This window comes from Cherax quadricarinatus, chromosome 13, assembly GCF_038502225.1.
Source record: "Cherax quadricarinatus isolate ZL_2023a chromosome 13, ASM3850222v1, whole genome shotgun sequence".
In the NCBI taxonomy this organism is placed as follows: Eukaryota; Metazoa; Arthropoda; class Malacostraca; order Decapoda; family Parastacidae; genus Cherax; species Cherax quadricarinatus.
This window is the reverse complement of record NC_091304.1, coordinates 16,957,293-16,971,268: the sequence shown is the minus strand read 5'-3', so window position 1 is coordinate 16,971,268 and position 13,976 is coordinate 16,957,293. Positions and strand designations below refer to the sequence as shown.

Sequence of the window (13,976 nt, the reverse complement as noted above, 5' to 3'; positions counted from 1 at the left end):
ACATGACACGAAATTGTAGCAGGACTGAACTTGTTTTTATACATTTTTCCCCAGGATGACCGACAACACTCTTAGAGGCAATTGGGTTATAAAATACTTGACCATATGCTTCTCTGAACCAGGAAATCTAACTCAGGACCTTGTGATAGTCTAATGTTCTCACCATTGAGCTACACAGTACTGCTGTGTGTGCTCACGTATATGTATATAGATGGAAGGATCAAGTCTTAGCTCCTGGCCCAGTCTCTCAACTTGATGCTTGCCAGATTCACTCCTAGCCTTGTGGGCCTCATTATATCTGCTGTTAAAACTATGCATGGAGCCTACCTCCACCGCTTCTTCACCAACATTATTACACTTTCCAACCATCCTGAGACTGAAGAAATGCTTCCTTACATCCCTGTGGCTTATCCGTGTCCTAGTTTCAGTATCTAGCCTCTTAAACAGCCTGTCCTTGTCAGCCCTGTCAGTTCCCTTTAGTATTTTACATATATCTCCCATAGTTCCTCTATCCTTCGATGTCGTTAGATTCAGTTCCATTAGACTCTACTTATAGCTTATGCCCCTTAACTCAGGAACAAGCTTTGCATTACTACAAACTCTAATCATAGAATAGAGCGAAAAAATAATGCGAGGGACCTGGGAGTAGTAATGCCTGAAGTGTTGCTTTCAAGGATAACAACAGTTGAAGATTGAGACACTTATGCAACATGTGGGAATCTTTATTGAAGAAACGTTTCGACACACAGTGGCTTCATCAGTCCAATACAAATCAGAAGGGTGTAAGGAGAGGAGGAGTTTGAGGTAATCAGTCCCTCACCCTCCTATTAATCCATCCATTTAGGGTCATTTCTATTTGATATAATTTCTTTATATGGAATAAATGTACTTTGGACAGCATGTATAGTGTTTAGAAAGCTCTCATATTGATAGCTCTCTTTGTTACCCCAGTCCACAGATGATAGTTGTTCTCTAAGCCCATTGTAATCTGCTAAGTGAAAATCTGGGACTGTTACTGAGTTATCCCTACTATCAAACTTCCATTCGGTGCTAAAGGTAATTGATTTGTGGTCGCTTGTGCCAGGTTCCTCTGAAATTTCTAAATTATTAACAAGGGTTTCCTTGTTTGCCAGAACCAAGTCAAGCATGTTATTTCCCCTTGTAGGTTCTTTAACAAACTGCTTTAAAAAAACAATCCTGAACTACCTCTAAGACGTTAGATTCTAAATTCCCAGTCAGTGAATTCCAATCAATATGACTAAAGTTAGTCCCCTAAAATTGTTATTGTGCCTTGTGGCCCTAACAATTTCCTCCCACAGTAGTCTTCCTCGGTCTCTATCCAAGTTTGGGGGACAGTATATCACGCCTAAAATCAATTTTTCGTGTCCCTCTGAAAATTCTACCCAAACACTCAACATGTGATTCAGATTTTATACCCGTTTTTATGCAATAGTTTAACATCTGGGTATCTTTATTGTAGACGTTTCGCCATCTGGTGGCTTTATCAATACAAATTCTAGGACATAACTTGAAGACAGTAGGACTATGTACAGAAGATGAGGTAATCAGTCCCTCAACCTTGGAGTAGGTGCAAAGAGCATCGTAGTCGTGGAGATTCTGAAGCAGAAGCAAGGAGCCTGGCGCTTATATAGTAACGTCAGGTGTAGCAGACGAAGGCATAGTCACTGGTAGGCTGGATTCCCCAGTGGATGTAGGTCCTTCCCAAAGAGATGGGTTAGTTGTAGTAGTAGTTGTCGTAGTCGTGAAGGTTATGTACATGTCCTCAGAATCAAGATTCCATGATGTTGCAGTGTCTGACAAGGACATGTACATAACCTTCACGACTACGACAACTACTACTACAACTAACCCATCTCTTTGGGAAGGACCTACATCCACTGGGGAATCCCGCCTACCAGTGACTATGCCTTCATCTGCTACACCTGACGTTACTATATAAGCGCCAGGCTCCTTGCTTCTGCTTCAGAATCTCCACGACTACGATGCTCTTCGCACCTACTCCAAGGTTGAGGGACTGATTACCTCATCTTCTGTACATAGTCCTACTGTCTTCAAGTTATGTCCTAGAATTTGTATTGATAAAGCCACTGGATGGCGAAACGTCTACAATAAAGATACCCAGATGTTGCACATGTGTCTTAATTTCATCTTGTCGGTATTATATACCATTCTTACACAATGCAATAGTTTAAATGATCTCGGACATAGAGTGCCACCCCACCCCCCTTTCCGATACTTTTGTCTACTTGGAACAGTTTGAAACCTTGAATGTGACATTCAACAGGCATGTCCCTATTTTTCATATTAAACCATGCCTCAGTTATGGCAAAAACATCAATGTCGCCCGCACTCATAACTAATCTCAATTCGTTCATCTTATTTCTCGCACTACGACTATTAGTATATTTTCAGAAAACCTCCCTTCTCTTTTCTCTTCCTGATGATTTCTGTTCCACCACTATACCTGTTACTCTCCTTGTCACCTAATGCCACTGGCTTTCCAATAATCACCAATAACTCTCCCTCATTCTGCCTATAACTGGTTTCCCTAAAACTCACACTATCGCTACACTCAGAATTCACTGATTTTCCACAAAAACCCATGCCACTATCTATTTCTAGTTTAAAGATCTAGTGTTAGGAAAGACACATATGCAACAGTTAGGTATCTTTATTTCGAAACGTTTTGCCTACACAGTAGGCTTCTTCAGTCGAGTACAGAAAAGTTGATAGAAGCAGAAGAGACTTGAAGACGATGTAATCAGTCCATCACCCTTAAAGTTTTGAGGTGGTCAGTCCCTCAGTCTGGAGAAGAGCATTGTTCCAAAGTTTGAAACAATATTGGTTCAAACTTTGGAACAATGCTCTTCTCCAGACTGAGGGACTGACCACCTCAAAACTTTAAGGGTGATGGACTGATTACATCGTCTTCAAGTCTCTTTTGCTTCTATCAACTTTTCTGTACTCGACTGAAGAAGCCTACTGTGTAGGCAAAACGTTTTGAAATAAAGATACCTAACTGTTGCATATGTGTCTTTCCTAACAATCTGTCGGTATTTTATACCATTTTAATGTTAAAGATCTAACAGCTCCCTCCACTGCATTGGCCCGTGCTCTCACCCCAAACCTAGATAAGTGAACCCCATCCCTGGCATACATGTCATTTCTGCCATAGAAGAGGTCCCAGTTGTCTATGAATGTTACTGCATTTTCCTTATAGTGTTTGTCTAGCCAGCAATTGATACTAATTGCCCTGGACAACCATTCATTTCCAACTCTACTCCTGGGCAAAATTCCACATATCACAGTGTGAAGGCTTACTCAGCCCTGTAACAACTTCAGTCAGTATTACCAAGGCTGGCTCCTCCTCAGGAAAATTAATGAATAGAAAAAGAAATAATAACAATGATAAACACTTTATTATTTAGAAATGGAAAATGTAAAACAATAAAACATGAATGGGTATCCTAATTGAAAGAAAAATGAAAAATGAAATGAAAAAAAATTACATTTGAACTCAACGCTAATACAGGTATATCGTGGTAATGGGGTGTCAGGTGTTGGTGACACTGAGTGTTGTTGAAATCGTAGCCGTTGCTGATGTGGGGGGGGGGGGTAGCAGGTGTTGGTGACCACCACTGGCTTGCTCTTCACAGAGTATAGCCATGTGTAATTACTTCAGATGACAGGAAAACAGGTTTGTTACCACTGCTATGATGAGGGGTTAGGTCCTGTGTTGGCTTACATAACAGGTAAGTAGACTAAACATGGGACGTCTCAGGACGTTAGTCCGTCTCCTTCTATTCTTCTCATTGGTTGGCAGGTGACCCTCTCTGTCATTCCAAGAGTAGTGTTGGGAGCTGTGAGTCGAGTGATTTACTGTTTGACCAGAGCCCCACACATCACCTTTCGGTGGGGGGGAAGAGGGAGGGGAAGGGATAGCGGGAGCTAGACTGACCCTACCTTAACAAGCAGCCGGCAATCAAACTATCACTTTCAGGGAGGGGGAAAAAGGGGGGAGGGGGAATAGCGGGAGCTGGACTTACCCTACCTTAACAAGTAGCCGGCAATGAAACTATTGTTACTATACACTCCCTCGCTACTCCTATCTATTGAACTTTTCCCTCACACTCCCCCATACCAAGACTTATAGTCAAGGAATATAAGAAGAATAGGCGAGGAAAAAGTTCTAACATGTGGAAGCCGCGTAAGGCAACAAATCTTCTACTGTCACGACTTAACCAGTCAGAGAAATAATTGGATGAACCATTGATATACACAATATGGAACTTAAAAGCCTGGAGTGCCAATGTCCACCTCAAGAGGCGACTGTTGGTTCCCTTAAAAGTTTCTAGATATATCAAAGGTTTGTGCTCCGTTTCTAAAATGAATTCTTTTCCCAGCAAATAAAATTTAAATTTGGAGATACCCCACACAAGGGCCAAACATTCCTTTTCTATGGTGGAGTACCTCATTTCTGCAGGAGGGAAGTTTTAGATTTAATAAATATACAGGATCTAGGAGTGTGTGTATTTTGTGCAGTAAGCACCTGACACCTATTGCAAGAACTATACTTCTTTGTAACCTGAGAATACATGCTTGGCCAAAAATAAGTATGCTTGAGTATATACCACGTCTTACGATGGGCCAAGTGTTCGGTCACTGGCAAATCATGAGCCATTTGAAGAACAGTCTCTCAACATGGTTTAGGAACAACAAGTAGGGAATAATCTATCACTGAAGAATCTCACTATCGAGAGCAGTATCATCTGTTTCCACCCCCAAATGAACAGTACGAGACAATGCAGCTTCTGGTGCAGAATTGTTAAGGTGATTATTTAACTTGCAAGGAAGAAGAGCTGGAAAACTTAGATCCACGGGTGGCGACGAAAGATCTGCCTCTGAAGGAAGAACGGCACCTTTAATGTTACCCACTATTATAGAACAAGTAATTGGGGCTAGTACCGCATTAGTCCAACCGGTGAACCATTTAGTTTTCAAGTAAGAACGTATTGTAGGAAAAGTATTTTCACGTCCCAAGTAATCTGAAAGAATAGTGGACACACGAGAGGTTTTAAAGTAAGGGAACAGTTTGTCCGAAATTACGATGCACGTACATCCAGTGTCACGTAATATGTCTGAGACTTTTATACCATTAACTGCTCCTGAACAGAAGGTTGCTTGGTCATTACAGTCTTTAAAACATCTTCCAACTTTTTGGACCTTCTTAGAAGGACAATCTGGATGTTTATGTCCCTTAACACCACACAAATGACAAACAGGAATAAAAGAAGTCACTTTACTTTCCACTAGAGGCTTTGATTTCTTAAGGTCTGATGAACCCTTGCCCTTAGGGTTCGATCCCTTTAGGTCTTTATAGGAATTGTGAGCCTCAGCATACAAGTCAGCGGCCTCAGCAACTTCCTCAGCTTTAATCAGGTTACGTTCTCTAATGAATGTTCTTATCTGGTGGGGAAGAGCTGTCAGGAACTGGTCAGCAACCATGAAGTCTCTAAGAGATTCATAACTGTGATCAATTCCTGAACTCTCTATCCAAAAGTCGAACAAACGAAAAAGTGTTACCTGTAACTGCTGAAAGTTCTGGCCAGGCTGTAAGGTGGCATACCTGAAATCTTTCCTGTAAGAATTTGTGGTTTTTTGATATGCTTTAAGGATTGCCTTCTTCAGTAGGTTATAATTACATATGATATCCTGCGACAAATTTGCATAGATACTCAAAGCTGTACCAGAAAATAACATTCCTAACCTGGTAGCCCAGGTGTCAGCAGGCCATTCACAGAGGGTAGCAGTATTTTCGAACCTGATAATGTATGAAGTTATGTCGTCACCCTCTGTGAAGGGAGGTAAATTAGGTGTTGGAATATGTGCACTAGCTGCATGATGTTCAATTACTCCTTCCTCTAATTGTTGTAGTGTAAGAGTTAACTTTTTATTCTCTAATTCAAGGCGAGGTTTTTCGAGCTCGCGATCCTTTTCTCTCTCTATTAACTCAAGTTCTCTAGCTTTTTCCTCACGTTCTCTAGCTTTTTCTTCACGTTCTCTAGCTTTTTCCTCACATTCTCTAGCTTTTTCCTCAACTTCTCTATCCTTTGCTCTTTCCTCAAGTTCTCTTAATTTAACTTGTTCCTCACGTACTTTAGCTCTCTCCTCACGATCAAGTCTATGACGCTCCTTTTTGTCTTCTCTCTCTCTTTCTAACTGTCTATCTTGGTTTTCTCTTTCAATTCGATCTCTCTCCTTTTTATCCTCTCTTTCTCTTTCTAACTGTCTTTCTTGATTCTCTCTCTCTCTATTCTTTCTCTCTCCTTATTCTCTTCTCTTTCGATTCTCTCTCTCTCTCTTTCAAGTCTTTCCTGGATCTTAGCACTAATGAAAGATTCTAAATTTTTCCCTGTTATTCCTAATTTACTTCCAGCATTCATCCAAAACTGGTATTCCTCCATACTTGCAAGAATAACTTAAACTATCAGGGGAAATGAAACGGGTATTAAAGAAAATGGAGGGTTCAAATCCTGCTCCGCTCAAACTGTAAATAAACCAGAGGGCTCGATCCCTACTTCAATTAAACAATATGTATTAATTAAAACGAAGGGTTCTATGCCGGCTCCGAGCAAACTGTAAGTAGAATGGGGTCACTTGACCATCCAATCTTCTCACCCACAAATCAAGAGTGTCCTACGACAGTTCCCTTGATAAAATAAAGAGCTCAATGAAACAAATTGTCACTGGAAAATCTCGGGTCCCTAGAGTCTTATCCTCCAAAGTGTTTCAAGCTCGAAAAGGTGGCAGAATTAAATATTATATCCTGCCTGACTTGACTTACAATAAATTGAGACTATAACAATCACCAAATCTTTTAAATACCTGTACTGTAGTCCTACCATAGAGAATGATTACTCATGGCTGGTGGTAACCGTCTGTGGTATGCGGCGTTGAAGTTCCAATGGTAGATTCGAGATGGAATTGAATCTTGATTCAGTTGAGTTGATCCTGGCAAGGTCGCCACTTGTGAAGGCTTACTCAGCCCTGTAACAACTTCAGTCAGTATTACCAAGGCTGGCTCCTCCTCAGGAAAATTAATGAATAGAAAAATAAATAATAACAGACAATGATAAACACTTTATTATTTAGAAACGGAAAATGTAAAACAATAAAACATGAATGGGTATCCTAATTGAAAGAAAAATGAAAAATGAAATGAAAAAAATTACATTTGAACTCAACGCTAATATAGGTATATCGTGGTAATGGGGTGTCAGGTGTTGGTGACACTGAGTGTTGTTGAAATCGTAGCTGTTGCTGATGTGGGGGGGGGTAGCAGGTGTTGGTGACCACCACTGGCTCGTTCTTCACAGAGTATAACCATGTGTAATTACTTCAGATGACAGGAAAACAGGTTCGTTACCACTGCTATGATGAGGGGTTAGGTCCTGTGTTGGCTTACATAACAGGTAAGTAGACTAAACATGGGACATCTCAGGACGTTAGCCCGTCTCCTTCTATTCTTCTCGTTGGTTGGCAGGTGACCCTCTCTGTCATTCCAAGAGTAGTGTTGGGAGCTGTGAGTCGAGTGATTTACTGTTTGACCGGAGCCCCACACGTCACCTTTCGGGGGGGGGGGAAGAGGGAGGGGAAGGGATAACGGGAGCTAGACTGACCCTACCTTAACAAGCAGCCGGCAATCAAACTATCACTTTCGGGGAGGGGGAAAAAGGGGGAAGGGGGAATAGCAGGAGCTGGACTTACCCTACCTTAACAAGTAGCCGGCAATGAAACTATTGTTACTATACACTCCCTCGCTACTCCTATCTATTGAACTTTTCCCTCACACACAGTGTTCCCACCCTTCTTAATTATCTCTATTGCTGTCCCATACCTGCTAATTGGGTCTTCACTCCTACGTCTGCCTACACCGTTGCCTCCTGCATTGAGGCAGATAATAGGATTGCTCCCATACCTTTCATGATGTTGTCTAGATGGCTAACAATATCCTCCATCCCAGCCCCAGGAAAACCTCTGCCTCCTCTTCCTGTCCCTAAGGCAAAAGGCCCTATCCATAAACTTAACCTGACTGTCCCCAACTAAAACAATGTTCTTTCCTTCACTGGCAGAGCTCGTTGTGACGTTCTCAATGGTCTTCATTGGGTTTTCGAGGAATGTCGACTCACTCTCGTCTGCCACTGCTTCCTTGGTGTTCGTTGTGACATTCCCAGTAGACAACCCACATTCGTCGGGTAGCACCGAAAATGGATTGGAAGTTTCCACAGTAGTCTTCTGGTTCTTCGTTGTGTCTGCTGCTCCAATAATCTTCTTGATCTTCAGCTTTGTTTCATGTTGCCCAGCCACTGACCAGGTTCCCCTCTTGACCTGAGGACTCACATCATGAGGATTGCTATGAATCCTCTTGTTTTCCTCTGTCAATTGCCATATCTCGAGCTTAGCAACCCTAAGCTCCTCTTTTAGCTGCTGGTAGAGTTGCTCAAGAGAGGACATCTTGGTTCAGATTCACAGAGAGCACACAGACAAGTCTTCACATTATTGGTGAGTATCTGAATGTAATTGGAACATTTGAAAAAATACGCAACTGCTCTGGCCAGGTTTATTGAGAAGAAATGGTGTGAAGTCTGCAAAGCACATCCTGCTTCACTGATGCCTACATTGTAACTGTCTCATGCCCCCAAGTGGTTACAGGGTATGAACTGCCACAGGTCAGACATCACTGACCTATGGGCCACTCAAACTCAGCCTTTACATTTCTAAGATATGACACTAGGTGAACTTAATATTCCATTACTATGACACCCACTTCTTACACTTTACCCATTCTGATGTCTCTCCCCATACAATCATTCTTTGCCTCCCTCCTCTGAGGTACTCTTTGATCCACCAGAGTACGTTCCCTGTTGTTAATGTCTGCGGCTTGAGTTTTAAACTCGGTCTCGTGTGGGGTTCTGTATCAAATGCCTTCTTGCATTCTTAAAATGCAATCCACTCAACTCTCTCTTTCTCTCCTGTCTTCGTTTACTTTGTCACAGAATTCCAGCAGGTTTATAAGAAAAGATTTACCATCTTTGAACCCATGATGTAAAACCACTTCTCTCCAAGTGCTTTACCACTCTTCTGACTATCTCTTCATTATGTTGCAAGTTATGTATGTCAGCAAAACTGCCCTATAGCTCAGTTCTTCCTAGGAAGCCTGTCTCCTTTCTGGAATGTAGGGACTGGTACTACATTCATTGTCTTCTAGATCTCTGGCAACTGCCCTGTGTTTGTAGGCAGCTTGTAGATCTTAGCTAGTGATTTGGACAATGCTTCTGCTCTCATTCACAGAATCCATGTTGACATCTTGTCAGATCCCATTGTCTTTGATGTATCTAACTCCATCAAAGTTTTTTTTTCCTCTTCCTGTGTTGTGTATGGTATTCAGTACCTAGTTGTATACTCTTTTTTTTTTTCTTGGCTTTCTGGTGTTCCAGTTTCCACTGAGACCTTTGAATTGTTTGTTCAATATTTCACAGACTTGTGTGTGTGGGGGGGGGGGTAAATGGGTACTTGGGTGGGTGGGTGGGTAGGTAAGCTCCATTGTGATTTTTTCTGAGGGAGGGTGAATACCACTGGCTCATGTGGCAGTGGCTCAATAGTGCAGTTTCTCAGTGGTTACCTTTATTGCAGTGAATGTGGTGGAGGCACTGCAGGAATTCTGGCAGATGAAGGCCCAGAGGGGAGCAGAGCTCAAGAATGGTGCTCTTGTCATCTATGAGTCCGTCCCTTCCTCCTCCCCTCCTTACGTCTGTTACGTCACTCTTCCAGGAGGTTCCTGCTTCGGCTCCTTCCAGGTATGTTGCCCAATTTATTACTATTATATTCACAAGAAAGTGCTAAACCCATTGGCCATGCATATTTAGTTGTCCATGAGTTACATCAGATCAATTACTGATCCACAAAGAATTTTCATCAGAGATAATTTTTGGTGTGCTGTATAGATTTTTTTGACGCTGATTCCAAAACTGTTTCCGGTTTTTCTCCTACCATGTATAGTTGTCAAGAGATTGTCAGCCCCTTAAATGAGGTAGACTTCTGCTGTTGGGGTCTGTCCACTTGGTCGGATTCGTCATTGGCTGCCTGAATTAGATAATGGTGTTGTATGTATTGTACATGCTGATGTATTCACGAGTGACAATTGTTAGGCAATGAGAGTCTTGAGGAATTATTGTACATGCCTTTTCCATGTGTTCATTCGGTATTAGATTATGAGTAATTATCCTCATATGTGATTTATTATATTTTTAATTTGTTAAAATTAAAATTAATTCTTTGGCCTGTTCCTTTGAGAAATTCAAAAGCGCTCACACAAAATCTTACAAACAACAATGTTAAAAAGGAATACTGAAGTTTATATTTAAGAAGAAGTGATAGTATTGTATAATCAGCAGGATTGCAAGCTCTAAAAAAGAAATGTGCTTTCAAATGAGACTTCAAAGCATGAAAAGATTCATGACTTTTAACACTGGTAACCTGTTATGCATTACAGGAGCTACAAAAGAAAAGGCTCTTTCTGCAAATGATTTCTCCCCACCAGCATGAGGCTCAGTCTAAAAGGGTCTGCAGCAATTTATAAAAACATCCCAAGCCCAGTGTAAGAGGTACAAGCATATCAGCAAGATACTTGCATTCTTTAAACCATAAATAGCTTTAAATGTTAATAAACCATTTGAAAACTAGATGTACTTGTAAAAATAGGAACAGAATTGGAATTGGAGCTTAAGATGGTTTTGGAAAAATGTACATATTTAAAACTTCAGAAAATTTTGTTGACTGGTGTTATGAATGTGTATTCATGAGCAAGAGCTAAACTTGTAGGGGTTATACAGCACATACAGAATGGAAGGTAATTAGGTTTGATCCAAGAAAGAAGAGAGTAGTTCCAATTCCTTGGCTCAGGAGCTTTTTCACCAGCAGCATGGTACAAGCATACCCTGCTTAATGGCATTTCACTAATGCAGTGGTTGTCAATTATACCCATTCTTCATTTATTCAGACTTCCTACAATAAATATATTCAACACTCACTATAAGCTAAGGACAAAAATATTTTAACTTAAGTAATATGTGTACTGTACGTATATCTATTTTTAAGGCCTAGCTCTATTGCTCACTTAATATATGATATTGTAAACATGCATTTAAAAGTGAAAAAAGGCTATGTTCCGCTTTACAGCAGTAGCCTGGAATCTAACCTGCTGTATAAGCAAAGCTTTCCTGTACCTGCCCTGAAGGGACATCAGGTTGAACCATGTATTGGTGCCAGTAGTGTCCTTGCTTATGATTTGTTATACTGTACATGTCTTAGGTTAAGTTGTTTTTATTAGGACATTACTCCTGAATTAATTTTTTTTCATCCGTCATGCATGCTCGGCATGATAGATGGAAGGGACATAATAAAGCTTGGTGATATTTAAATCTGTTTGCTTTACTTACATCTGTAAAATTTTTGTAGACTGTAGGAAAGTGAAAGCCAAAATAATAAACAAGAAAATAAAGAGTGGGTATGTTGGTGGTCTCACCATGAAGGATTCTGCATATAGGCTTTAGACTTTGAGCAAACTTCGAGGTCCCAGGATAAATGCAATCCCTGATGATGAATGACATCTAACCTACAGAGTATGGCAATTGAAGTGAAAAAGCAGACAGGTTGATATTATGAAAAGTAATACAGAGGTTTATATCCCTTGCTGGATATAAATCTTCATATTGTCTAAAACAATATACATATAGGTTTATACCTTCTTATATAAGTAGCTACGAAAGCTCAGTGAAGGTAAATTAGTGTTTGCTAACAACTCCTAGATTTTTTAATGTAATGTATTATGTCTATATTTAGGAGTTGAAAAAAGGAAAACAATAGGTTTGGGAAGCCATAAAATGGAAACCATGTAAAGACAATGGGAATAGGGAATGATCTGCACAATGTATTAATGCATGCCATAATGCCAAGGCATAATAGAGGCTCTCTTTGCATTGCAACCCACTATTGTATATACACAATCTCAATGTACTGTTTGCAAAGACATTAAATAAATAATAAATAAATAATAAATAAATAATGTTAAGTTGGCCCATAATGCCTAGGCATAATAGAGGCTCTCTTTGCATTGCAACCCACTATTGTAAATACAAAATCTCAATGTACTGTTTGCAAAGACATAAAATAAATAAATAAATAAAATAAATGGATGGGGGGGGGAGAGCTAAACCCATACAGCACCTGCATAATAAAAGGCAATTGGGTTTGATCCAAGGAAGGGGAACTCAGGTTAAATTACTTGAATCACAAGCCCCTCACTGACAACAGGGATTCTCATATGAAGGGTGGTAGTGTAAATAACATTTATAATTGTTTTGGAAACAGTATTGTACTGAGGTGCTCACCAGACAATTCCTGGTCACTGAGTACTACTACAGAAGTCTTTGTTAATCTTATGCACCAGATATTAAGAAATACTGCACAGCTAGAAGTAGCAGTGGATTGATAATGCCGAAATGCACTTGGGGAGGATTGCCAAAGTCATAAGCCAGCCATACGCATAATCTGTACATTGTCACTCGACTGCTGTAGATCGACATCTTGACAAAGCAGATGTAAGCTCGAGGTGTGTAAATAGCAAGTTAGAGGGTTTATCATTTCTATAGGTCCGATAGAAATTATTTTTGTACAGGATTATTACATTCACAGGAAAGGGATAAACTTCCAAGGAACATACTGTCTAGAAAATGGGAGATAATCAGGTTTGATTCATGGAAAGAGATGGTAACTCCAGTTCCTGAGTCAAGAACTTTTTAGCATCAAGACACTTTTACTACATTTAATCTGTTGCATGAAATTGTTCAGGTCTTGTGACAGATATAGAACAACATAGTATTGCTTTCAGTATTACAGTATTTTAAGTTTTGCTTTTTATCCAGGTAGAATATATTTGACTCTGTTCAATATGTAACCATTGCAGAACTGCCCAACGAAAGCTGAGGCACGTCGAAGTGCTGCCAAGATTGCCCTCATGAATTCTGTCTTCAATGAACACCCTTCACGCAGGATTTCTGATGAGTTCATAGAGAAGGCTGTGGCTGATGCCCGTGCACAATTCAAGGTAAGCATCAAAGGCAGAGCAGTTGGAGGAATGGGAAGCAAGCCATGGGAAGTTATAGAATGAATGGAACATTTGCAACTGGGAAAGGGTTTAGTGTTTTATTTGGTACAATCCTTTACCTTGAGCATGTTATGGTTAATAGGATGTGTGTGTATACTGGAATGATGAAACAGAGGGTGGTAAGGAAGAACAAGTTAGCATATCAGAGATTTTCACAATCATTCCTATTATCTGTCTCCAGCACCGAGGCAGATAATAGGAATGACATACAGAAGGCAGAGTAGTGTATGTGGAAAACAAAGAGGTTAAGAAAGTGGTGAGGGAGTGCAAAGGAGAGCCAGTGAGAGAATGGGTGCATCATTATTAGCCAATTTTACTGAGAAAAAGAAATAGTTTTAGAGAGACATTAATAAAATGAGGAAACCTGGAGATCAAATGGATTTGGCAGTTCAAAACAAAGGAGGGGAGATATTAGATGGGAAGAGAGAGGTACTGGAAATACGGAAAATATATTTTGATGAGTTGTTGAATGTTAGTGATGAAAGGAGATGGTAATTTCATGCACTGAGCAGTGATAACATCATATATATAAGTGAGGAGGCTGAGGTGGATGTGGGGAAAGTGCATGAAGCAGTGAGTAGAATGAAAGGGGGATAGAGCAGCTGGGATAGAAGGGGATTAAGACAGATGTTAAAAATAGGTAGAAACAGAGTGTTGGAGTGGTTGGTGTATTTGTTTAGTGTATGCATGAAAGAAAGGAAGGTACCTAAGGATTGGTAAAGAGCATGCT

At 40.4% G+C, this 13,976-nt stretch overlaps 1 protein-coding gene across 3 annotated transcripts in view; it reads left to right on the top strand.

The window, feature by feature from the left end:
- lft (Limb expression 1 family member lowfat) overlaps nt 1–13,976 on the top strand; it is a 601,989-nt gene that overhangs the window by 563,424 nt on the left and 24,589 nt on the right. For all 3 annotated transcript variants that reach the window (XM_070084556.1, XM_070084555.1, XM_053776675.2), the window contains exons 2-3: nt 9,715–9,878; nt 13,046–13,186. In XM_070084556.1, coding sequence (XP_069940657.1) covers nt 9,715–9,878; nt 13,046–13,186 — 305 coding nt within the window. The remainder of the gene's footprint in view (nt 1–9,714; nt 9,879–13,045; nt 13,187–13,976) is intronic.